Below are 25,127 nucleotides of genomic sequence, written 5' to 3' on the forward strand. Positions count from 1 at the left end.
TTGAACAAAATAAACTTAAAATAAAACGTAGTTTTAAATTATTTTTTCTGTCGTTGAGCGAGAAAATATCCAGCCTTCAATTTATAAATAGAAATATTCTCATCTTTTCCTCTGTTGCAAATAGTTCAATACTTTTCTTTGCATTACGAGGAATAGTCCTTCATCAGAAAGGTCTAATGACTAATTAATTCTTCGGTTCTTAAGAATAAAAGCGGATTGTTAGTGAGTCCTTGTTGTTCGCGCATATACTTTACCTCGTACATTTAATGTTCTATATGTTTCATTTGCTTTAACATCCAGTAATAATATCTTAAGGATAGAGGAAAAATATTAGTAATTTAATAGCAGAATCTTATGTCAATTCTGCCACGGAATATTATGATTAAACAGATTTAAGTGAAGTAAAGTAATCGCGTATTTTTTTTAACAATTAAAAAGTAGTCATATGCGGGATTCGAACTAGGGATCTCCCACTCACAAAGTCACGCTCTTGACCATTAGACCAACACCCGCCCCTGATTAAACAGATTAATGAGACTTATAAATAAATTGCATTAATAAATAAGGAAAAAATCACTTCTCGTTTGTAAATATAAAAGCAATTATCAACTCTAATTGTAGTAATTGATATTCAATGAAACAAAACTCACATCATTATAATTCAATTACTTTTTTAATGGATGTTTTTAATTAATAAAACTAACAAGTGTTTTTTTTTATTATGTGGGGTACCAATCTAAATTATTCAGCGGCAGAAATCAATATAACGTTTCATTGTAACTCTTTTTTTTTAAGGCTTCCTCTCAGGTCGTAGAACCATTACTTATTTTATAAAGAGAGTTAGGGTCAATTATAAAAATTTGGCTGAACTGATCCGTGTGTGTACTTTTTGATTGTCTGATCGATAGCTGCTGAAAAAATAAACCATGACTTCATTCTTAATTTTCACTAAGACCACGGTTTCTTTTTTTATATGACGGAAAAGTTTGTGGATGAGTTGGACAGGATTTCACTTTGCCTCTACTACTTAAGTATTTCCTAGTTTTTCCTAGTCTAAGCCTAACGTTTTCAGAGAACAACCTCAATTCATTTCTTGGAATATAATGACCTACCTACGCCGGCCGGCTATTTCATCTGCTAAAACATCACTTCCTAATCTTCGTTTGCACATCAGTGTACTATCAAGTAAACACAGCCAAGCTAATCATGGAATGCTTAATAAAAAGTAGTTAAAATATTAAAATATAAAGTCAATAAGTTTAAATATGTATCACTAAACTTTGTTAGTCTTTGTCCAAAGTGCTGGGTCAGGCACAGGAATGTTTGATAAAATAGCATCTATGCTAAAGAAATGTTCTTAAAGTCTTCGAACCTGGTGTGACGTAAGGGAATCCCTATAAAAGGGAAAGAAATCCTTATTATACCTCTCTTGACGAAAAAAAAGCCTCCAGACTCACCAGAAAACTACACGCCTACTAATCTGACCAGTGCCTGCAAAAAGCTTGCTTGAAAGGAGGTTTGAAAAGCGATTATAAACTTGCATTGATTGATCAATAAATAATTAATTGATAACAAAGTTACTTTTAGATGCCTTCGCAGTAAAGGTAAGTAAAGCGCAGGTTACATACTTTAAATCAAGAACAGTTTTAACAGAAAATAAAGTACATTTGTCAGCTTTGTTGATATTAAAACTGCTTTTAAATATAAAAGTCCAGATTGCTGCAGATAGTATTGGATATTTGCTTCATGGCAGCCTTACCTTCTAGTTTTATTAATTCTCCTGTTCAATTCGAAATTCATATTTTGATTGCTAAGTCTACTTATTTTTTAACTATTTATTCCCTTTAATTCGCATATTAGCCGTGAAAGTTAGTGCGCTTCAGAGTTTTTTCTTTAAATGTGAATTATAAATTGACCCAAATTTTTTGGTGAAATTCAGGAATAGTATAGGTTAATAAAAAAAAAATCTACATTTCTTTGTGACATATTCTTATAATATTTAGATTATTTGAGATGAAGCATATAATAAATCATAATAAATTCTTAATATTCCAATTTTAAATACAAAACATAGCCAAAGATCTATTGAAAACATGATATTTTTAATCTATGTCAAGTTTTCTAAACGAGCCTTGTAAGTCATCATCTATTGATTTTTTAAACATTTTTTTCTTTTCATCAATTCTTTGTGTTTCTTCCGCTTTAAACCATTCATTATATTGTTTAAAAACTCCCATTGTTTCTTCTAATAGGAAAAACGTACAACAGTAAAATATTAATTAATAACCGCTTAATAGTTTTTTTTAATTATTTAATTACTTATTGTTAATATAACGAAGATGAGAAAAAGGAGTTTTTTCGGTATTGACCAGTACTTTTCAAATCATTTATATTTTGGAAATTTACATTTTTGGAAATTATAATTCTAGCATTCAATAAATTGTATTTTTTTTAAATTTATCCTCCTCAAAATTTAAGACCGGATTATTTAGGAATCAGTCAAAATGAAATTGTTTTTTTATTACTCACCGTTTAATTTAGCAATAGATTTTCCTTTCCCTTCATATTCCTCGGGAATATCATTAATATTTAGGGATTTCTTCAAAGATTCATAATTCTCATGGAGTTGTATCTGAAAATAGGACAATATAATTTAACAAACATAGAATAATGACTACACTTTTTTTTTTTTATAGAATAAGAAGAAATACATACCTTATTAAGAAATTCAGAATCAAAAAATTGTTGGACAATTTGTAAAATCGTCTTGTATACATGTCCTCCATTAATAATGTGGATTTGTTTTATCGTGTATGTAGAGCAGTCCTTTTAAAAATAAAAATAAAAAAATTTAATGAGAACAGATTACTACATTATTATTTAATCATGAAGTCAACTACATCTCTTACTATAATATTACCCAGCAAGTAACATATACTTTTTTAAAATCCAATTTTTTAAAAACAAATTTGATTCTTTTCTCTTCAGAATGTCCTAATACTAATGTTCATAGAACAATTATTGAAATAAAAGTTACATATCTACGTTCATGAAGTCGAAACAAATCGTAAAGGACCATGTTTGAAAAGAAGTCGTTTGGGCAAGATTCATTTTTGGAAATGTATAACAAGACGGAAAAATATTATGTCTAGCATTCTTTTTGCACATTGAACGAAAAGAATTGGAGAAAATACATCATGTATCTTAATGTTTCTGAACTAAATAAAATGCAAAAAGTGATGTCTGCAAAACGAAGGTCAATTTAATAGTATACCTCAGATCGCAGATTGCTATTAAACCTTCAAAAATCCTTGCCCTCGAAGGATTTCTGTCGCTAAGAAACATTCTAAAATTAAAATAAATAATTTTTAAAGAATTGAAAGTGGTTTTATATGTCAACACAAAGTAGAGGCAACGCGAGATCACTGCTGTTCAGTCGATCAAATATTCTAAGGAAAAGTGAGAAGCAACAATTTCATTTTTAAAAAAAATGTATTATATATTACGAGTATACATAAACATATATGCATTTTTTAAAGAATCTAAAATATTTTGCAAGTTAATATAACTGTAACATTACAACTTATTTAATATTGCAAAAAATAGTGCTAAAAATGTAAGTATTTTAGTGGCGGGCAAGAAAATATCAAGTAATGTTCCGCAATTTTAAAAAGATAAGAACCACTGCCGTGAGCAGTACCATGGTTATCCTTCTGGCAGTTCTTCATTACTGCAATGGTTCCGTAAGTGAATAAATAGCTAGTCTTAACATTTTTACAAGACTTTGGTTTACACATAGGGGCGGATTTAACACGATTTTTATGATGCTACCCCCAACGTCACATTGGGCCCCATCGTCATCACAGCGAATTTATTTATTTTTATTTTGCTTTATCGCATGTTAACCACTGCGAAACCTACCAAATAATAATAATAATAGATATTGTTGAAAATTTACATCCATAATGTTTAAATGGAAAGTATTAATGTAATTACAATATCATCTGCTTTCGACATCATTACGTTCTGCTTTTTTTTTCCCTGAGGCTGCTCCATAACTTCTTAACCTTGGATTTACGGAGGTTATTTTTAGTAGATTCTCAGGGTTAAGAAAGATATGAATGTAGAGGGTTATTTTCTTGAAGAAAAGTGGTAAAATGTTATCAAAGTGAAAGGTAATTAATATCACCTTGGGCTAAAAACAATTAGCTTCAATTGGAGATCTACTTAAAATTCAATTGATTATTTGCACTTATCTCTTGTTAGTAAAGTCGATGATCATGTAGATTATCCGTTTTCAGATCCTCTGTGTCTGAACTTGCTTTCTATTATGTATGTATAATCTGCATTACTCAAAATTTTTTAACTTCTTTTCTGCTTCATATCTCTTTTAAATAGCTTTAAAGTAGGATTTTTTTTTCTTTTATATAAAAATTACGGCCTTCAAATTGTTATTTTAATTACAAAATAAATATGTAATCTTTAGAATTATAATTTTATAAAATATGTGTACAAATATGTTTAGTAAAATTATCCTAATTTTTAATCTAGATCCGCTTCTGTAATTACCAACATTCCGGAGGCTTTTTATGCAAACCATTCTTTAATGATGTTTTTTACCAAGGCAATTGGCTATGTCGAAAATGGGTTCAGGTCCGAGAAGGGCATCAAGAAAACATCACACACCAGGTAGTCTACAGTCTTATTGTACCTATATCACCTGCAACGTATAGTCTGTCCCCAACCAACCTTAAATAGCTAGCCAATAAAGTCCGCTGGTTATTAAAGACTATCTAGAAAATGATTAATATGGAATAGGTTTTCCACTACATGTACACTCAGCAGCACAGATTATTGCAACTTGCTTGCAGTCACTAATCTACAAGCTGAAGGAACACAAAGTGTAAGTATTAACAGTAAGTAGTAACAGTAGTCTAGTACAGAAAACTGGGAAATACTTTAGTAGTAGGTAAAGTAAAATACAGTTAAATTCTAACAACATTTTCCGTCATTTAAAAAAGAAACTATAGTTAATGTGAAAAGTTGGGAAATGGCCTGTGATAGTTTAGGTTTTAGCCGTCGTACCTGGTTCGTTGTCTTTCCATGTCGGTGATGTTGTCCAGCCACTTTAGGACGTTAGATCTGTAGAAATAAGGATTGACTGTCTTGTTGAAGTCTTTTATTTGGTAGGTACTTCCAGCTCACAGGGGATTTGATTATTCGATATGAGCAACTGTCCTCTAAGGCACTTTATTTTTTAAAACTTCAAGCTACTTCCATTATGGTGTTAACATTCTTCTTCTGTACAAGACAACCGTTAGTCAGATCTGAATACAGAAGATTGGGAGAGTCGGAAGGTATCAGAGATGCCTGTCGGTTAATTAGAAGATAGAGCTGCCTAAGTATTTGGTAGGCCAATCTTAATTTTAATGTATATAATGGAGTTCAGTTTAGTCTCGTCTCGATTTTAGGAGTACCTACAAATTTTTACTACAAAATAATTACTTTTTGGGTAAGTCCGCTATTTGGTATAGAGTTACATTCTATTTCGAACAAACTCTCTTGTCTCGGTGTGAGAGATTCAACATTACGGTGAGCGTAATTTTAAGCATATACGCTCTACGTTTTTCTGCCAGTCCGTATTTGTGTTTTACAACCGTATTCTTTGTGGGTATATATTAGACCAAGTGCCATTATATTGATAGTAACATAATATTGGTCTCGGGTTTGCGGTTTGATTTTTCAGTGGAGCAGAGTTAGGACTTTGTAATTGATCTTCTTGGCAAAGGTTTATCAATTTCTGGTTAGTCTTTACCGTAGTACTATCAAAAAATGATAGTAAATTAACAAATCTTGGTTGTTTGAACATTGTCAAGTGGTTAACCTTGTAGACCACCAAGGGGCATCTTTTTTAAAAATATAGTTTTTCGCCTTAGTCTACAAATATTACATTAAAGTTACCTGCCAGAATTTTAACAAATTACCAACAGCAGATATGGGTAGCCTCAATAAAATCTTGATTGTTACATTCTTCAAATCAATCAGGTATGTGTAACCTGAACAAGAACCATATTCCATTTGGGTCATGTCGTGAAACATTAAAAATAATTTGATTAATTCATCTGCATTGAATTTTGCCAAGTCTATCTCTTTACAGTAACTGTATATTATAATATCATCATCTTCAGGTTTTCTTAATGATGCTAATTGTCTGCAATTATTACAATGCAATCATTACAATAAATATTTTAAGGAAATTAAATCAATAAACATTTTTTACCCACTTAATATAATGATAATTCAGACGAAAGAATAAGAACGCTGATTTTTTGTCAAATCAAATGTTATAAACTAGATCACAAAAAGTGGTTTGCTCTAATTTTAGATACTCCAATGCGACCCATTTTGCTGCAGTGGCAAACGCGCAAACTGATAAAAAAGAATTATTATCGACTATTTATTTCCGAAGGCTTATTACAACAAAAACAAAAAAATAATATGATGGCAATACTTCCAATTTTTTCAGTAAAAGGAAACAAAAAATTATACTTCCTGATAGGAAGTCAGGAGGATAGTGGCCCCAACTGGTCAAGGCCTACCTGTCGATGGTTTTGTATTGGAAGGGAATGTCTGTTGATATGCAACTGTTTTCCATACCATTTAGTTTTAACTTCCTCTAACGTAATCTACTCACTGATTACTATAGCACCGCTTTATTGACTCAATCCTGAGTCAACAGTATTGATCTATCAACAATCGAATCATCGATCAATGGGTTTTGAAACCACGCTAGTATTATGAGTGAGTAAGCTAAACGATATGTCTGTGTAAACAATACAGAGTTGGTCTTTTATGCAACTGATTCGGCCGCAATGTAACGATCGCTGCTTTTTTTTCATTTTGAAGAGTTTGTTTTCAAAATAAAAATAAAACAAACACATAAAATAAAATAATGTATCAAACACACACATGAATTTTTCCCAATTATTAAAATTCTAATTTTTAAATGATTTTAAAACTAACGGTAAATGAAAAACTTACACTACATACAATATGTATATGTAAATTTTTGAAGAGTATTCAATTTAATTCCCAAGCTTCTAGTTCATTATCAGCATTATATTCTACCTTTTTATATTAAATGTAATATTAACTTAAAAATATAGTCTTACATAAATGAATAAATAAAGTGATAATTGCATTCTGAATAACATTTTATTTTGTTTTTATTTTATTTATTTATTTTTATTTTTTTGTATCATAAGTAACTATAACTTATTTAGGTTAAAAATATTAATACAAAAAAATAAATAAATAAATTAATTCCGGCGAGGTCAGAACTTAATTAAGGAGCGCTTTAATGCTGAATAATAAAATCGACTTAAATTTGAATATAATTTGCTCTGTAAAAAATGTTTTTATTCTTCAAACATTTAATAAAATTATTTGTTGCTTTGCCAGCGTTAATTATTTGGAACTAAATTATTCTCTCCTAATTTTACAACTCCCTAGTACACTGACCGCTAAAAGAGTAAGAGTAAGCGCACGTTTTTCGTGGATTCACCGAACATTTTTAAAGGGGAACCTGAAAAAAGGGAATAACCTTGTTCCTCTTAAGTTCTATATCTGCCAATGTCCTTGGGAATTGTTAGGGGCTCCAAGGCATCCTGGAAATGACTAGGCTGAACTCTACCCCAAAGAAATAGCCAGGCATCACCATACAACACTGTGCAATCATAACAATCATTCATGGTATAACTAACGAAGAGATAGAAGAAGGACAAGACTAGCTTGCGGTTAACTCTTTTGTAGAAAGGGTGTAATATTGCCGAACATAAATAGGATAAAGTTCGTGTTTGTCTTCGATTTACCACTGGAACCCATGACTTTCAGCGCTGTGTTGTAGAACCAGCGACTGGGCAATTCTCAAGCGTAAACAATGTAAAATTCATTTTTTTATTCAGTTCGAATTTCGTATAAATATAAGTGATATATTATTTTAAATTATGAGTCAAATCTATTGCATTTGACTTTGTTTAGATAATTTTGTATCCAGTCAAAGTACATACATTTATCAAAAACGAGAGAGCAATTCCACCCGATGACTGCCCTTTTGGTTGAATATGTATCGCTTTTTTTTCTTATTTTTTGTTTTTTTTTTTAAAGGAATAACACCAGATAAAGCAGTACAAAGGAAAACAAATGAGAATAAAGAAAAATACTCACAAATATTCTAAAACTGTTTCTGTTTGTTTCCTTTGTAAGTCCCTTTGTGAAAAAAATTCTGGTAACTTAGTTCTCATGGTATAATTTAAGTTTATAGACATTTTTGTTTGCTCTAAACTATAATTACATGCTCTTAAGAACATAATTGTCTGGTTATCTAAATACAGAAAACAAATTAAGATTGCTAATTGAAAAACATGATTGCTAATTGTAATTGTAAATGGATACACGTTAATAAAGCCAAACTTGGACGCACCATTTAATTGTGGTAGATGTGGTTGTTTTTTAATCCATTCTTGAACTGTATTTACATCGGATCGATTTAAATTTTTATTCTTTTTATATTCTTCTTCTTTTTTTATTTTCCACCAGTTCTCATTCAATGCACTTTCAGTCATTTTTGTTTTTAAATGATCATTTATTGCATAAAAACCTGCAACAAAAACATTAAAAGTTACAATCTGGAGTGAAGCAATCACGTCACTTACTTTAATCCATAAATAGTTTATAAACTTTTTTTAAAATTATGTGCTTTATTAGATTGGAGGTTCAAGAAGACAATCTAATATTTTTTGAATGGGTTCCCAAGGTTGCTGATTTCTCTCTTCTTTTGAGCATATATGTATCACCCAAGACATTTTATGATTAAAATGTTAAAATGCGTAAACTCAGGAAAACGTCGTAAGAACTTTTTGCTAAAGTTTGAACTAAGTGTTGGAGCTACATATATTTCAAAAAATCCCATGACAAGCTGTCTGTCGTAGAAGTTCCCAAAATAATGACCTTTTTAATTTTTACTGCGTCAAAAAAAAAAGAAAAAGTAAAACAACTTACCAAAAGTCTCAAAAGGAGATTTCATCTATCAATTAATAAATAAAAATTCTTTGTTTAATAAGTATAATATTCAATTAAACAATGCTATTAGAACACTGGTAAATTTAGCATGTACAGAATTAGTCAAGTGACTCTTTTTTTCCGCACAAATGAATAATTTCAAATATTGACACATTTTAAAACTGATAATGGTTTTTTTATTGTTTAAAAAAGGTGTGTTTTAATATTGACTGTGATAACAATATGTTAGCAAGTGGGAACCTTGAATACTTCTAAAAAATAGATATTTTTTAAGTTTGTATTTTGTGTTCATCACTAGTAATAACTGTAATGTAGAAAAAAATTAAAATTTATATAAGAAATAAAGAGTAATATCTTCACATTAAACCTTTATACATAACAAACAAGTGACATATCTGTTTGTTCAGTTTATCATTTTTTATGACAGATTAATGTGTAATAAATGTTCCACGTTCCTTTCATTGATAAGTTGGTAAATTTAAAAAGGATAAAAATTGAAAATGTATATTAATTCTTTTTACCTTGCGGGTCCAACTCTGGAAAGTAAAATATCTTTCTATCAGTTTAATGTTTTCTTGCTGTTTCACTTCTTTTTTAGGAAAGAGAAACTATGGCAATGTGTCAAATTTTAAATTTCGAGTTTTCTCTGGGAATACCAATTTACAGGACTTCTGATTGTACAAAAATGGTCAGTATTTTTTTTGCGTGTATTTTAGGAATTATGTTTTTCCGTGTAGTGTGTAGTCAGCATAACTCAAAAACGAAAAATTGCAGATAATTCAAATTTGTTACCTTTCATTTTTTATTAAATCCTTCTTTAAACTTGATGTATATGTTGCACACACGTTCCCAAAACGATTAAAAAAAAGCTCAAGGCTTTAATGACGTCAGATGTTAACGCGCCTTAAATTCAAAAAATAAATAAATGAATTAAATAATAAACTAGTTAATAAAACGGATGATAGATAGCATATCAATGCAGTCTTTTCTAATAAAGTTACAATTTATTCCGCTAGATCGCAGGGAGATCATTCTTTAATGGTTTTCAAGGTACTACAGTAGGATAGACAGTAGGTTCAGTGATGGTTATAATACCCATGTGGAATTTTCGGTGGAAGTGTCAGAGCTTTATTTTTCAATCAATTTGGACTTTCAACACTTTGTCAGCCACTTCAGTTTACTTTTTAAGAACTGTAGATGGTTAGAGTATGATCTTATTGCAATCATACATATCCTAGCTAATGGTTAAATTGTAATTTTTAATGACTTGTTTGACTAATAAACGTACAATATTCTCTGTATAATTTTTAGAAATTCATTAATTTAGGAACTACTAATTGTCATAAAAGATGAGAGTGGTCAGTTATCAAAAACTATGTGAACTACATAAAAATCCACAGAATATCCGAAATATTTGCATCGTTGCCCACGTAGATCATGGGAAAACTACTCTTGCCGACTCTTTAGTGGCTAGTAACGGTGTAATTTCGACTAGAATGGCTGGTAAATTAAGGTATGTGTATTTAAGTCAGATGTATTACCGTGAAGAGTGTGTCGTACTCGTATGTTAGGAAGTGTTTTCGTTTATGTTCCAAGACGGAAAATTCGTTTCGTAGAGCTTATGTGTAAAGAAAATTATTATTAATTGTTGTTGTTTTCTATTTGCTGCTAGATATATGGACAGTCGAAAAGATGAACAAGAGAGAGGAATTACAATGAAAAGTAGCTCTATTGCTCTATTTTATGCAACAGGTGAAATTATTTTCATACCATTTTGTTTTGAAATGTATTTCGCAATAGAACTCATTCTACTATTTTTTACGTTACTTCAATTGTTAATAATGTTCGTTGTTTTTGCCAGGAAGAGATGAACTTAGATTTTCCTTGTAGAATGCTTATTTAAGTTAATTTTTATATGTGATATTATAAGATCTTTCTGTCAATGTCTCTTTTGCCTTTGTAAATCCCAATTCTATTAGAACTGGAATTCGTTTGGCTTTCCCGTTCTTCTGTAACAGGGAAGAATATACATATAGGTCATGGTTATTGCTAACGTGAGTGGTGAATATGCTGCCAATAAATGGCAGAATTTTTTAATATACAGGGAGCCTTTATCAACTTGAATTAGTGCTAGTGCTAGAAGTCTCATGGATATCCTGTGGGTTATCAAACAGAACTTCAAGGTCCAGTTGAAATAAATAAGTTTTTTAGTGCTCCTTTCCGTATGGAGACAAATTGAGATTGTTCTTCTCATGAGACCTTAGTGTTATATAATGTCTCACCATGATTTAGTTTTGAAGAATGAGTACATAAATTAACTTTTAAATTATTTTACTATAAGTTAAAAGAAAAGTACGTTGAACGTAGTCCCAATTTTGCCCCTCCCTCTTGTTAGGAGAATACTCCCATTTCTCAATAACTCCTAAAAGTAATTAAATCCATTTATTATAAAATAAGAGAATCTCTTACGGAGTCTATTTCGGTCGCAACTTGTGCATTCAAATATTATGATAAGAAAATATTAATTTTTGAATGATTAGAGTGCGAGATTGAATGTGAAATGTGGTAGTATGAACTACGTTATTTAAAAGGAAGGCCATTAGAGTTACGGCAACTTAGAAGTTTAGTTAATTGAGAATCTAATTTTGACAAAATATTTTTAAGGCTTGAGTTGTGGTTTAAAAATTTACGGTTGTAGTGTGAACACATAAATGTGGGATTCATTAACTAGATTTTTATCCTAGATCTAATTTATCCTATTAGATGTCAGACTACAAAAAATAAAAAAATGCTGAAGTTCTATCAATTGATGAGAATTATCAATCTTAGATGACAAGATTTGAGAATATAGGGCGTCCGTTTTCTCATAAAATTGTTAACTGAATTGGTTGGCTTTTCTAAATCGTTAGAAATAGGAATTCTTAAGACTCAAAGGGGATACTTTATACATAAGTAAGTTTTTAAGTTTCTCATAAAGAAAAAATTCACTGCCACAGTCCATTACGCAATTCGTAGAAGAGAAGAATGTAGCTACTTATAAAAACCTTTTTCTTGAGAATGGTCGGTCTCTCTCCATTTAAAATTAGGTATAGTTTTAAGATAACTGATTTGTTACAGGAAGTTACAAATCAGAAGGCCCCCTAATTATAATTGTAATTTTCAATTCTTGAGTTATTAAAACAAAATATATTCATATACGTACATATTTTTTACATCCAAGCTATCACTTTGTGTAGTCTTAGATTTCTCTAATATTTTTTTATTTTTTAATTAGTGTTTTCCGCCTTTTTCTTTTTGTATTCACACAGCCTTCTATGAATTTTCAGATGAAAATGAGTATCTAGTTAATCTAATAGACTCTCCAGGTCATGTAGACTTCTCGTCAGAAGTGTCGACAGCGGTCCGGTTATGTGATGGCGCTATAGTTGTGGTCGATGTTGTTGAAGGTGTTTGTCCACAAACACAGGTATAATTCTTTTGTGAAGCATTACATTAATTCATTTTATGGCAGAATTTTTTTCTTTATTGCTTTATTTTATTTTCTTTATTTAATTAATTTAATTATGAAAAAAATTCTCTCATACAGAAATGTATATTAATAACAAAAAAAAACTTGATATCAGGTGGCCCTGAAACAATCATGGCAAGAAAATATAAAACCAGTGCTTGTACTCAACAAAGTGGATAGACTTATACTAGAAATGAAGTTAACTCCTTTAGATGCATACGTTCATTTAACTCAAGTTCTTGAACAGGTAGGTAAGATTGCATATGGGTCACTACTTAAAATGCTGAAGTTCTGTCAAATGGCAAGAATTATCAATCATAGAAAACAAAATTTGAGAGTATTGGGCACCCGTTTTCTTCTAAAACAGGAAACTGGAAACTAGTTTTCAAGACTGAATAATGGTGGGAACCACATCTTCTACCTTAAAAACAATATTCACCAAAAATTAACAGGAAAAGGAAATATTTAATAGAAAATATTTGAAAGATATCTTTTATGTGATTAATTTTGAGAATTAGGTGTTTTTAGTGATTATATTATTAATAATAGGTTAATGCAGTAATGGGGGAACTATTTGCAACAGATGTATTAAGCCGTTCGGAAAAAGAAAGTGCCCAAATTAAAGAAAATGAATCATCTGGACTGTATGATTGGGGTGATGGTTTAGATAAGGCGGACGATTCAACACTGTACTTTTCTCCCAATCAAGGAAACGTTATTTTTGCTAGTGCAATTGATGGATGGGGTTTTAGGTAAGGGTTTAAATAATATAGAGTAGAGTTCCTAAGTTTTGTTTAAAAAAATAAAAAAGAAAAACCTTAATATTATTTCTGTTTAGTGTGCATGATTTTGCGCGTTTATATTCAAAGAAACTGGGCTTAAACGAAGATAACTTAAGGCGAACTTTGTGGGGAGATTTTTATTATAATGCTAAAACCAAAAGGATCATGAAGGGTGCCCAAGAGAAAGCGAAAAAACCTTTGTTTGTTCAATTGGTTTTGGAGAATATTTGGTCTCTTTATGACACTATCTGCGTCAGAAAGGTAAGTTTTATGTTTCTCCCATTTAAAGTGAAAAATTTTAAAACAATTTATATTAATGACGTAAGAAATTAATTTCAGGATAAAGAAAAACTCGTTCGAATAGTTGAACAAATAGGTGTTCAACTTGCTACGAGAGATCTTCGCCACACTGATCCAAAAGTACAGCTGCAAGCTGTTTGCAGCCAGTGGTTACCTCTATCAAGTGCTACTTTAGGTGAATATGTTCTTCAAAAAAAAAAAATTGTTTAATGGTTATGTTCACTTGTTCCAGCTACCTGTCCTGAGATGTTCTCTACTCAGGAGTTACTATCTGAGCTACCTGTCCAGTGACCTATATCTTTCGTGAAAGAATCTATCTGCAGAGAGAGAGAACACTCTCCTAGATTAGATTAGATTAAACTAGAGTGGCCTCAAGGCCTACGCCACTGCGACCCCTTTGGATCTACTGTGGCTCCCCTCACTCTAAAGCTCGCCCTCCAGACCCGTCCTTTTGATCGGACTCTTAATGCTGGAGAGCGACTCTTGGGTAAAGCTCACTGGCCTTGGTTTTTCCTCTCCGAGAAGTAACATCCTTAGCCAGACAAGCCCCTCACACTAACACAACACGTGCAGTGCCATTTCCTCCTCCTCCTGACAGAACCTACATAGACTACCATGCGATGAATGTGTTTTCTGAGCCTGTAGTGGCCAGTTAATAGTCCTACAATTATCCTTATAGCCCCACGGCCTTGGCGGATTAATTCTGCTGCAGTCAGCCTCGGTGAATAGCCTCTAATGAACTCCTTCGCCTGCCTCGGCCCAGTGGCTCGCTACCACTCCTGAGACCTACTCCGCACCTATAGGTTAATGGCCGCAGGCTTATCACACTTCGAAACCCCAAAACAGGGCTCCGGGTCAACGAAGTGTCCCGCAGAGCCTTCCCGGGCCAATAAATCTGTGTCTTCGTTTCCCTTATGTTCTGAATGACCACGTACACAAACCAGAAAGACCTTATTGTGGTCACTAATTTCCTTCAGGGCACCCAGACAGTTCCAAACACTCTACTAACGCAGGTAGCGACTAAAAAAAGCTCCGGGCGCCCATAACCTCGCATCATGCGCCTTAAATTAAAATAAATATAATAATACAAAAATCTCTAACGATTTATTTTTGGAACGTGAAAAAATTTTCGAATATCCATTTGAATATAATTAAAGCTAATCTTTATATTTCTTATTTAGAATTTGTGTTATTACTTTCAAGATATGGTCTGTAAGATTTTGCCAGCTGCAAACCAGTTAAACGAAGAAAAAGTTGAAAAGTTGATGTGTTCCAATAATCAAACATTAGAAAATTATCCTGAAGAAACTCAAGCTTTAAAAAAAGCGTTTTTGGATTGTTCCTCTGCTCCTGCAGCTCCAGTTATTGTATTCGTTTCTAAAATGTTTCCAGTAAGTTAATTTCTTAATGTTATTGTAAATGAAGCTTTGTACGAGGTGTGTTCAAAAAGTAACGGGAATTTTCGTTTTTTGAAAAAAATATTTATTTATTCATCTACATTAATATTGTCGCCTTCAAAGTAGTCCCCTTCGCATACAATACACTTGTGCCAGCGCTTTTTCCAATCCTCGAAACACTTCTGAAACTCGATCTTTGTGATAGCTTTCAGCTCTTTCAGCGATTCGCTTTTAATGTCATCTATGCTTGTAAAACGACGGCCTTTTAATGTTCTCTTTATGTTTGGAAATAGAAAAAAGTCACATGGAGCCATGTCTGGCGAATATGGAGGCTGGGGCATCGTTAAAGTTTTGTTTTTGGCCAAAAATTCACGAACAAGCAATGAAGTGTGAGCAGGTGCATTATCGTGGTGCAAAATCCATGAATTGTTTTGCCACAAATCCGGGCGTTTTTTTCGGATTGCTTCACGCAAACGGCGTTGAACTTGTAGGTAGTACTCCTTATTGATTGTTTGACCTTGTGGCAAGAATTCATGATGCACTATGCCATTAAAATCGAAGAACACAGTGAGCATAACCTTCACATTCGACCGCACTTGTCGAGCCTTTTTCGGTCTTGGCGATCCAGAATGCCTCCACTGGGACGATTGAGCCTTAGTTTCGACATCATATCCGTAAACCCATGTTTCGTCACCTGTTATAACACGTTTCAGTAGATCCGCATCGTTGTCGACTTCATTGAGTGACTCTTGAGCAACTTCCATTCTCCGCTGTTTTTGTTCGAAATTCAACAATTTTGGAACAAATTTTGCTGCCACACGTTTCATACCCAAAACATCCGAAAAAATTTCATGGCATGAGCCAATTGATATGGCAACATCATCAGCGACTTTTCTGATTGTGATTCGGCGATCGTTCATAACCATTTCTTTCACTTTTTTCACGTTTTCATCGGTTGTTGATGTGCTTGGACGTCCAGGTCGTTCGTCATCTTCAACGTTTTCGCGGCCATCTTGGAAACGCTTATACCACTCGTAAATCCTTGTTTTACTCATAGCAGACTCACCATATGCCTTTATTAACATTTCACACACTTTATTTCATTTTTTACGCAAAATTTAATACAAATTCTTTGATCCATTTTTTTTAACAAACAAAAATCGCCAAGCTCGAAAAACACGTCTAACCTTAACGGCTGCCACTTAAGAAGTAAACAATGAATATAACTGAAAATTTTATCGTACTTCAGGGGCAAGTGTACCAACATAATAAAAAAAAAAATTTTACAATCAGACTCTCCAAACCCGCGAAATTTAAAAATTCCCGTTACTTTTTGAACACACCTCGTATATTTTTGTTTTATTTTTATTATTAACAATTCCTATCCTTTCATGCAGATAGACAGAAAGTTGCTACCACAAAATAAACCTCGCGTATTTACCGATGAAGAAATAGCTCAGAGAAGAGAAGCTGCTAAATTGAGACATGCCGCAAAAATGGCTGGCAAACTAGATACCAATGAAGAAACAGATGCTTCTCCTTCAGAGGAATGTGTACAAGAGTTAACAGATGATGCGTTTATAGCATTTGCTAGAGTTTACAGTGGTGTGCTGAAAAAAGGACTAATTCTTTATGTTCTAGGACCAAAACATGTGCCACAAACCACTATTCAACAGGTCTGTTGATTCAGATCTATTTGTAGAGTTTTTATGTTTTTAATTGTACTGATATCAATAGACCTTTAAAAATCTTAAGCGGCCATAAAAGATTTTCTATAATTCCGGATGCATAACGTTTATACTAAAAACTATTCCCTGTTAAATTTCGCTGTGAAAATTTATATTTTGAAACAGGAGACCATTCTTGGAGATGAATGTCCCCTGACTGAGATTTAATTAGGGCAAATTTTATGTAGTGTCCTGCAGCTTATTGTGGTTTTGATAGGTCCAAATAAGCTTTTTCGATAAACCTCTAAGTGATAACTGTGTGAAGATGAGTTGAGAATTGATTTCCCCCACTTCACAATTAAGGTTTTTTGTTTCGTTGTTTTAGTTAAGATTAAATGCTTCTTTTTTTCAGATTAAAAATGAAGGTGATATAGACATTAACCTCACATTAAAAGACCTAAAGGCTGGCCATCATGTAACAAAAGTAATGATTAGTGATATTTTTCTTATGATGGGTAGAGAATTGGAAAACCTTGAAGAAGCCCCAGCAGGCTCAATTGTAGGTAAGATATTACGTATTTGTTCTTACGAGGTAAATAGTAAATAGTGATTGTATATTTCTAATAGTTATAAGTTTAAGTATTGTCAGTAATTAAGAAATAATTATTAAAAAAGAAAAAACCTTGAGAATGGATACATCCAAGAGATTCCTAGGATTTATATGATGGTCCTGGTATAAATTATTTTTTTTCGAAATTTTGAAATGAATTTGTTATTAAATATGACAAAATTCCTAGGAATTGGAGGCCTGGAGGAGCACGTACTGAAGAGCGCAACGTTATCCACGGAAATATGTTGTCCATCATTTTCTGAACTAAATCTAATGGCCGTCCCTATTCTAAGAGTAGCTGTTGAACCAGCCAAACCGTCTGACTTGCCAGCTCTTATTAAAGGATTAAAATTATTAAATCAAGCAGACGCTTGTGTTCAAGTGAGATTTATTATTTTTATAATTATATAAAAGTGTTTTCTTTTTTTTAAATTTCTCTCTGGAGAATAATTGCCCAATTTTACGTTTTCATTGTGAATATCATGGTTTTCGAAACGGAAGGTGCTGTAAATTTATCAGTTATATCTTAGAAAATTATTATCAAGGAATGTAGTTTTTCGGATTTTTATAATGTATCTACGTAATCTGTTATTTTATTTTTATTTTTTAATTGCAATTTCAGTTTATTCCCAGTACCCACTAATATACTATAACATGCTGCCATTGTTCTGCAATAATATTTCAAATAAGTTTATATATACATTTTCTTATAACTGATGGTAAAAATGATTTTATTAAATTTAGGTATTTGTGCAAGAAACTGGAGAGCACGTATTGGTTACAGCCGGAGAAGTGCATTTAGAAAGGTGTCTGGATGATTTGAAGAACAGGTAATTTTATTGCATGCTAAGTCAAGGGATTAATGTACATCTAATTTCTATCCTCCCTTCATTGGTAGGTTCCTATTCCAACTCTTGAAAGCCCCTCAGTAAACTGTAATTGCAATAATGGTAAAGTGGGTCTCATCTTGCTGCGTTTCCTCCATAGCATAGGTAATTCAACTACAATGCGAGTAGAATTAGAAGTATTTTGTTCTTTGGAATTCATATAATATTTAAACAATTTCGTACATAACCTTAAATTAGTCTGTAAACTCATTGTTGCAGATATGCCAAAGTTGACATCAATGCTTCGGCACCAATTATTCCATTCCGTGAAACTGTAGTACCTCCGCCGACAGTTGATATGGTTAATGAACTTATACAAGATCAACCTCATTTACAAAAAAAGGTAATTTTAATTTGTATTTTTATTGTACTTTTTTTTAATTTAAAAATGCTTTTAAATTCAAAATTGTTCCAGCAGCTATCAGTTATTGATGAGTCAGTAGATTCTGAGGGGATTGTTACAGTAACTACTCCAAATAAACAGTCAACTATTCGTATTTTATGTTCACCACTGCCAAAGGAAGTCACTGAATTACTTGAAAAACATAATAAATTAATTAAACTTCTGGACTCTTACACTAACAATAAAAATGTAGGAGAATTAGTTGAAGATTTTGATAATCTAAATTTAAATAATAATACAACAGTAGATTCGGAGGGTGCACCTAAAAGATCTGATAAACACTGGAAAGATATTTTGACATTTAAAGAAGATTTAAATTCAGCATTAAAACAAAGTGGTGGCATTTGGGCCGAGAATAATTTTGTAAATAAAATTTGGAGTTTTGGTCCGAGACGTTGTGGCCCAAATATGCTTGTTAATGAAATTGAAGGTAAGATCTTCTTTTTAATTCATTTGTATATCATTTATATAATTTAAACTCTTTGAATTAAGCTCGTGTATCCTGTTTCCAGTTTATTCTGGTTACTTTAGAATCTGGGTATATTTTAAACTTTTTTGAGATTCTCCAGACGATTTTCTATAAACTTTATAATAACTACATTTCAAGGAAATTTACAACTTTTATCTCAAATTCATTTAAGGACGGTTGATATAGAGGATACTTACTCAATAATTAAAATGCATAAAATAAAAAATACTTTCAAACTTTAATAGTAACAATTTGTTAAATATTGAAATTACCGATAATATTATAAGCACTTGTGGTGCATCATTAAAAAATTTGGCATGGTGTTGTATTATCTCTATAATTAGTTTCTGATTATTTAAATCATTTAAATAGTCCATATTGTTTGGCATATCTCATCAGATGAGGTAGTACAGATAACAGTGAACAAATATACATATTAAGGAAAAAATAAATTTTCCAAATTTTCTTCAAAATAGTCTTCTAGTTTACAAGAGTATTTTTTATTTTGCAACAGCGTAGGTTTTATAAATTTTTAGAAGCCAAAAATAAGTTAAACATTGTTCTTGTTCTTGTTGTTCTTCTCATTGGTTTCTTATTTTGTAAATAACGTAGCGCCTAAACGCGTGAACTGATTTTCATGAATGAGGTGTTATTCGATTTGGAATTTCATGTAGATGCGCCTATTGGGGTTCACAAAGCAATACATGGTATAGAAGAAGAGTTTGCTCGACGTAACTCAAGACGTCGACACATCAACCCAAAACAGCAAAAATCATAACCCAACTGAGACAGTTATAGCCACTTATTAACACAAAAACAATAACAATAACTTACAAGACACTACTAAAACCTATTCTGACATACCCCTGTCAAATTTGGATAACAGCTGGTAAACAACTGGCAAAATATTACAAAAACTGATTTATTGAACTTTTTTAAAGTGTTTTAAAGAATATAAAAGTTCACAATAGATCGCCATCCTAATAGCACTCAACTTGTTACTCTGATTCACATCACTATTAGCACTGAAACTCAATATCAAACCCTAAGAATAATTTTAAACACCATTATTAAACAGAATTTCACGTTAACACTCACTAATTGTCACTTGAAAAACTCCCGGTAAAAAACATAACTAACGAGTTAAAGATGGCCACCGGTAACTGGCCAGACAGATCAGCTGATACATTTAGGTTATCTATGCAAAGGGACCAACTTTTCTACAAAAAAAAAAAAGTAATTAGCGAATTAGGGATTTTGTTTCATTCATAAATAAAAAAAATTGGTCACTCAGCTTAGATTACCTCAATTTACCAGCTGATCTGTCTGGCCAGTTACCGGTGGCCATCTTTTAATTCGTTAGTTACATTTTTTACCGGGAGTTTTTTAAGTGACAATTTGTGAAATTCTATTTTATAAATTGTGTAAAGTTATTCTTAGTGCGTGGTACACAGTGTTAGTGCAAATAATGATGTGAATTATTTTAAAAAGTGTCAAGTGTCAAGTGCCATTGGACTGGTGTTCTATTGAGATGCTGATAGACTTTTTTATTCTCTAAACAAGGTAAGAATTTATTATCAATAACTTATTTTAAATTTAATTATATTTTTACCATTTTTGCATGAAACTAGCATGATATTATGACTTTCAAATTAATGCTTTATCTTGACAACGTTCAGTGTCGTTAATTATTTAATTTTAAACACTACAAAAAGTATTTAAATTGAATTCTAAACCTTTTTAATGTATTCATTAATATCTCCTTCTTATTTACTAAAAAAGTTGAAAATTACCTTTCTTTGTTTTCCCAAATTGTTTTTTTTAATTGATATCTAAACCTTCGAACGTAAATCGTATCTTTTTAATCGATTATCGTACAAATTTAGCATTTTTGTTTCCCAAATGGTTTTTGGGAACGAATTTTTATTTTTATTTTTGTATTCTTGGATTCTTTTTTTAATCGACTTCAAGTTCAAAAATAGGAAACAAAAGTTTCTTTAAGTTTTTTTTTGCTTTATTTCCAAACTTTTTTAATGTATTTTTTAATATATTTTTTTAATCGACTACATGTTCATTCTCCAAATAGTTTTTTTGAATTGATTCTACACTTTTTTAATCTATTTCTTTTCTTCTTAATAGACTATAAGTTGATTGCATGAATTTTGTGGGTTTCTGGCGAACGAAAAGATGTTCAGTGAATTAATTTTTGTAATGTCTTTAGTTGTTTAGTCAGTCGTTTACAATCTGTTATCCAAATCAACAGGGGTATTTCAGAATAGGTGTTAGTAGTGTCTGGTACGTTATTGTTATTCAGTTAGTTAATTTATTTCAACAAATTAATATCTTTAGGTTATTAATACTGAACAGTTCGGTTGCTTATTACTATGCTCTCTCTGAATTGATGTTTTCAAAATTACTTTGTTACTGTACTCTTTTTTCTTGTGTAAATCCTAATACTAGTACTTATTATAAAAATAATTATTATATACTTAAAACAAAATCTTAAAAGTGAAATGATATTTTTCAATTTTTTTTTCGCATAATCCTTATTTTTAGATTATCAAAATCGTAACGTTTGGAATGTAATTAATGCAGAATTAATGGAATCAAAACTAATTGAATATGACAGCAGTTTTATTAACGGTTTTCAATTAGCAACCTTGGCAGGACCACTTTGTGAAGAACCTATGATGGGTGTTGCGTATTTTATCAAAGATTGGACAATTGATGATGTTACCACAGTCAGGTAACGATAAAAGTAGTTACAATCTTAAGAAATAAAATTAAAATGTATGTATTTCTTTATTTTTCAAGGTCTAAGTGATACTCGTTATTACTTTTTGTTAAGAGTCAGTGTAGTGGTCGATTCAAATTTTTTTTTTCACCAAAATTACATGTTTTTGGGTCCTATATTTCCCAAAATTAGTTTTTAGAAAATAGTCTTCTATGTTAATTAGGTCACTATAACTCTGAAACGAGAAATTACATCTCTTTATCCATTGTAGCTAGCTATTTATTGAATCCTAACCAGTTTCGAACTTTTATTCATTCATTTTAGGTAGATTAATCAATTAAGGGAAGAGATTTCTAATTCGCTTATGTTTCTGTCATGCTGTTTCTATCTATAACTGTTATTTGAAACTTTCTATCAGGAAATTTCATTTTAAAGATTTATGGGGCAGAGATTTGATTAATTTTGTCGAATATATTCATTGAATTTTATTAGGTCTGTTCCATCAGAACCCCTAAATAATGGATTTTGATTGTACGAAGAATGCACAGAAAGAGTTTTATGCTCCATAACAGTTCTCATTTATAACTATGTTTCATCAGAACCGAAACCAACTTCAAACTGAACAGTCAGAGAACCACCAAAGCCATGAACTAACAGTTTGAGGTATATGCAGAAGGCCGCTCCATTTGTTTGCTGTAAATTAATTTCAAAAAATGTCTATAAAATTTTTTCTGGCATTTATAAGTAATTGAAGTATTCTATTAGTACTGAAATTCAAACAGAATTAAAACATGGATCGCACAAGCGTTCTAAATAATCACTAACAAATAGGCAACTTAATCTCAAATTAATTTATTAGATAAATTAATAGATAATTAGAATAATAAAATAAATAAATAGATAATTAATAGAACAAATTTCCAGCATAGCTAATAACTATCAGCTGTAATATTAATTTCAAGATCTGAAAAACTAGAATCGTGGCTAGACGGTAGTGCAGTCTGGTAGATGTTTTCGTAAGTTTTTGTAGCAAGGTTCTCGATAGAAAGGTTCGAAATCTTTTATTTTCTCATTGTTTTCTCCACTATTTTAAAAGTGTAAAGTTTAAAAGTTTAATCCCCTATTTTGTTTGATACACATTTTTTTATATTGATTTCAATGTGAGTTCTAGAAGTATTTTTATTGTTGTATATTAAGTTGAATCCGAATATGTAGTAAACATTCAGAATTTAACTTAGAAGTATAGTAATTCGTGTTTTTCCAGTACTGCTTATGGCCCACTTTCTGGACAGATAATGTCGGCCGTTAAAGACGGTTGTAGGAGAAGCTTCCAGGCACAACCTCAGAGGTTAATGGCAGCTATGTACACTTGTAATATACAAGCAAATTCAGAAGTCTTAGGTAAGTGTTTGTTCATTTATTATTACGTTGATAACATTCTTCTCTTTCAACAATGGTGAAATTCGGCTAATTATTAAAATGGTTAGGTTCTCATTGAAGCTAATGTTGAAGAACAGTTTATTTGTTAAAATTACGGTTGTCTTTTGCATTAATAATAATTACAATTAATAATAGCCATCGAAGCTTTACACATTAAACAAACCCTGTCTAGATAATGAATCTATTTCAGTCACCTATAATTTAAGTTTCCCTATTTAAGAAGAAATTTCTTAGTTCCAAGATAAGAAACGTATATTTACGTTTTCCGAAAGTCATGATTGTCTTTCTACAATTATCAGACAGTAAATACCACAGTAATTGACATCACATTGTACTAACCTTTGTAGAACCATAATATTAGAAATTGTTCCTTTCCTAAGATAGTTCATATGACAATAATCATTATCATTAGTAGAAATGATTTCTATCAAGGATTTAGAAAAACAAACGCTTTTATTTCATTATAAATATATTTTTCACATATTTCTTTCTACTTTTGTCTATAACTTGACAAACTTAGAAACTTATTTTTGGCAATTTTCAAAATTGCACCTTATTAACAGAGAATTTTTAAGTATTTTTTTATATTTATTTAATTATTATTTAATAAAAGTTTTATTATTTATAATTCAAAATAGTAGATATTAATGACTACATTTTGGATTAATACATACTTGTTTACATTTTTTATGGGTGTTAAACAGTAAATAATTTATCACATTCTTAATTATTTTTTTGTTTTTTATTAATATTGATTTAACTAACTGAACTACCGTCCATACATTATTTTGTATTGTAAAATTGACTCCTGACTTTGCAAGACATTTTTTAATTGCGTTTATCTATTATCAAAAAGAATGATTTACAATATTTTAATATCTTAAAGGTACATTAAATAAATTAAAGCATTTTTAAAAATTATTTACAGCCATTAAAAAAAAAAAATTATAGTTATAACTGTTTTTCTTAAAAAAAAAAAAAGCAACAATAAATAAGTAAATTAAAATTTTGAAGATAAATTAATAAAATTTACTATCACATAAACCATTCGTAAAACTTCTGAAGTTAAATGTAATTCAATGGTGGGATAGGAAGGGTCTTAAAATCACTTTTTTACACTTTTTTTTTTTGAAAATAAAGAATGTAAATGATTATAAAAATCAATTTGTCTTTTTAAAATTTAAAAAAAACATTGATTTTTTTAATCATTAACATTCAACAAATTTTTTATATAACAGATTTATTAATTATTATATAAAAAATATGAAAATAATCAATTTTTAATAGGACCCTATAATTCAATGCTTCTTCTTCTATCTTGTTCTTTATCTTTATTGAGGCCTGTAAATATTTAGTCGTAATAATCACACTTCTGTAGCTTTAATCAATTCTTTTACTTTATCCCAAGGGAATGGTACATCGTAATCTGCAAAATAAATTAAATAATATGTTAATATTAAGAATGTAGTTAGGCCCCTCAGTGATGGATAATATAATTGCTTTTATCCGCTTATACGAGGGTCGTTTGAAAAGTCCGTGCAAAGTGAGAGAGATAGCACCACTGGCGCGTATCGAGGTTATGTTTAGTTAGTAGCATCTCTTGGAAGAACACACACCAAGTTTCAGCCAGATCGGTCTATTTCTTTGTGTTTGGCATTCGTTTGAATCGAGGAAGTCGAGTGATTTTCAAAAAAATGGACGAAAAAGAATTTCGTGTGTTGATTAAACACTACTTTATGAAAGGCAAAACGCCTCAGGAAACTAAAGAGAAGCTTGATAAACATTATGGTGACTCTGCACCTTCGATTAGAACAGTTTATAAGTGGTTTCAAAATTTTCGGAGTGGCCA

The 25,127-nt window shown here is 31.0% G+C and overlaps 3 protein-coding genes across 9 annotated transcripts in view; 1 reads left to right on the forward strand and 2 right to left on the reverse strand.

The window, feature by feature from the left end:
* Window positions 1-1,972: 1,972 nt before the first annotated feature.
* On the reverse strand, window positions 1,973-10,019 carry LOC141450932 (alpha-tocopherol transfer protein-like). 2 transcript variants are annotated; one of them, XM_074121862.1, is made up of 7 exons: window positions 9,874-10,019; window positions 8,483-8,659; window positions 8,227-8,383; window positions 5,962-6,211; window positions 2,716-2,826; window positions 2,530-2,632; window positions 1,973-2,245 (listed from the first exon to the last, which is right to left on the reverse strand). In XM_074121862.1, exons 1-7 carry the CDS (start codon window positions 9,878-9,880, stop codon window positions 2,103-2,105), a joined length of 948 nt encoding a protein of 315 aa, XP_073977963.1. In that variant the 5' UTR covers window positions 9,881-10,019; the 3' UTR covers window positions 1,973-2,102. The 2 variants fall into 2 exon arrangements, with proteins under 2 accessions (XP_073977963.1, XP_073977962.1); XM_074121861.1 differs by lacking the exon at window positions 9,874-10,019 and adding an exon at window positions 9,061-9,409.
* LOC141450929 (elongation factor-like GTPase 1) overlaps window positions 9,629-25,127 on the forward strand; it is a 276,104-nt gene continuing 260,605 nt past the window's right edge. Inside the window, exons 1-17 of one of the 6 annotated variants that reach the window (XM_074121852.1) lie at window positions 9,629-9,769; window positions 10,393-10,594; window positions 10,754-10,833; window positions 12,408-12,547; window positions 12,705-12,836; window positions 13,139-13,341; window positions 13,428-13,632; window positions 13,711-13,846; window positions 14,875-15,062; window positions 16,466-16,744; window positions 17,148-17,298; window positions 17,533-17,726; window positions 18,090-18,175; window positions 18,452-18,575; window positions 18,648-19,065; window positions 21,661-21,850; window positions 23,103-23,239. In XM_074121852.1, coding sequence (XP_073977953.1) covers window positions 10,431-10,594; window positions 10,754-10,833; window positions 12,408-12,547; window positions 12,705-12,836; window positions 13,139-13,341; window positions 13,428-13,632; window positions 13,711-13,846; window positions 14,875-15,062; window positions 16,466-16,744; window positions 17,148-17,298; window positions 17,533-17,726; window positions 18,090-18,175; window positions 18,452-18,575; window positions 18,648-19,065; window positions 21,661-21,850; window positions 23,103-23,239 — 2,827 coding nt within the window. In that variant the 5' untranslated portion in view covers window positions 9,629-9,769; window positions 10,393-10,430. Of the gene's footprint in view, window positions 9,770-10,144; window positions 10,595-10,753; window positions 10,834-12,407; window positions 12,548-12,704; window positions 12,837-13,138; window positions 13,342-13,427; window positions 13,633-13,710; window positions 13,847-14,874; window positions 15,063-16,465; window positions 16,745-17,147; window positions 17,299-17,532; window positions 17,727-18,089; window positions 18,176-18,451; window positions 18,576-18,647; window positions 19,066-21,660; window positions 21,851-23,102; window positions 23,240-25,127 lie in introns of those variants that run through there. The other 5 variants (XM_074121851.1, XM_074121849.1, XM_074121850.1 and 2 more) reach the window with 5 other exon arrangements.
* dsx-c73A (doublesex cognate 73A) overlaps window positions 23,834-25,127 on the reverse strand; it is a 132,586-nt gene continuing 131,292 nt past the window's right edge. Inside the window, exon 7 of the mRNA XM_074121864.1 lies at window positions 23,834-24,704. Coding sequence (XP_073977965.1) covers window positions 24,643-24,704 — 62 coding nt within the window. The 3' untranslated portion in view covers window positions 23,834-24,642. The remainder of the gene's footprint in view (window positions 24,705-25,127) is intronic.

The sequence above is a fragment of the Rhodnius prolixus genome, unplaced genomic scaffold (genome assembly GCF_049639745.1).
Source record: "Rhodnius prolixus isolate KJV_2025 unplaced genomic scaffold, Rpr scaffold_8, whole genome shotgun sequence".
In the NCBI taxonomy this organism is placed as follows: domain Eukaryota; kingdom Metazoa; phylum Arthropoda; class Insecta; order Hemiptera; family Reduviidae; genus Rhodnius; species Rhodnius prolixus.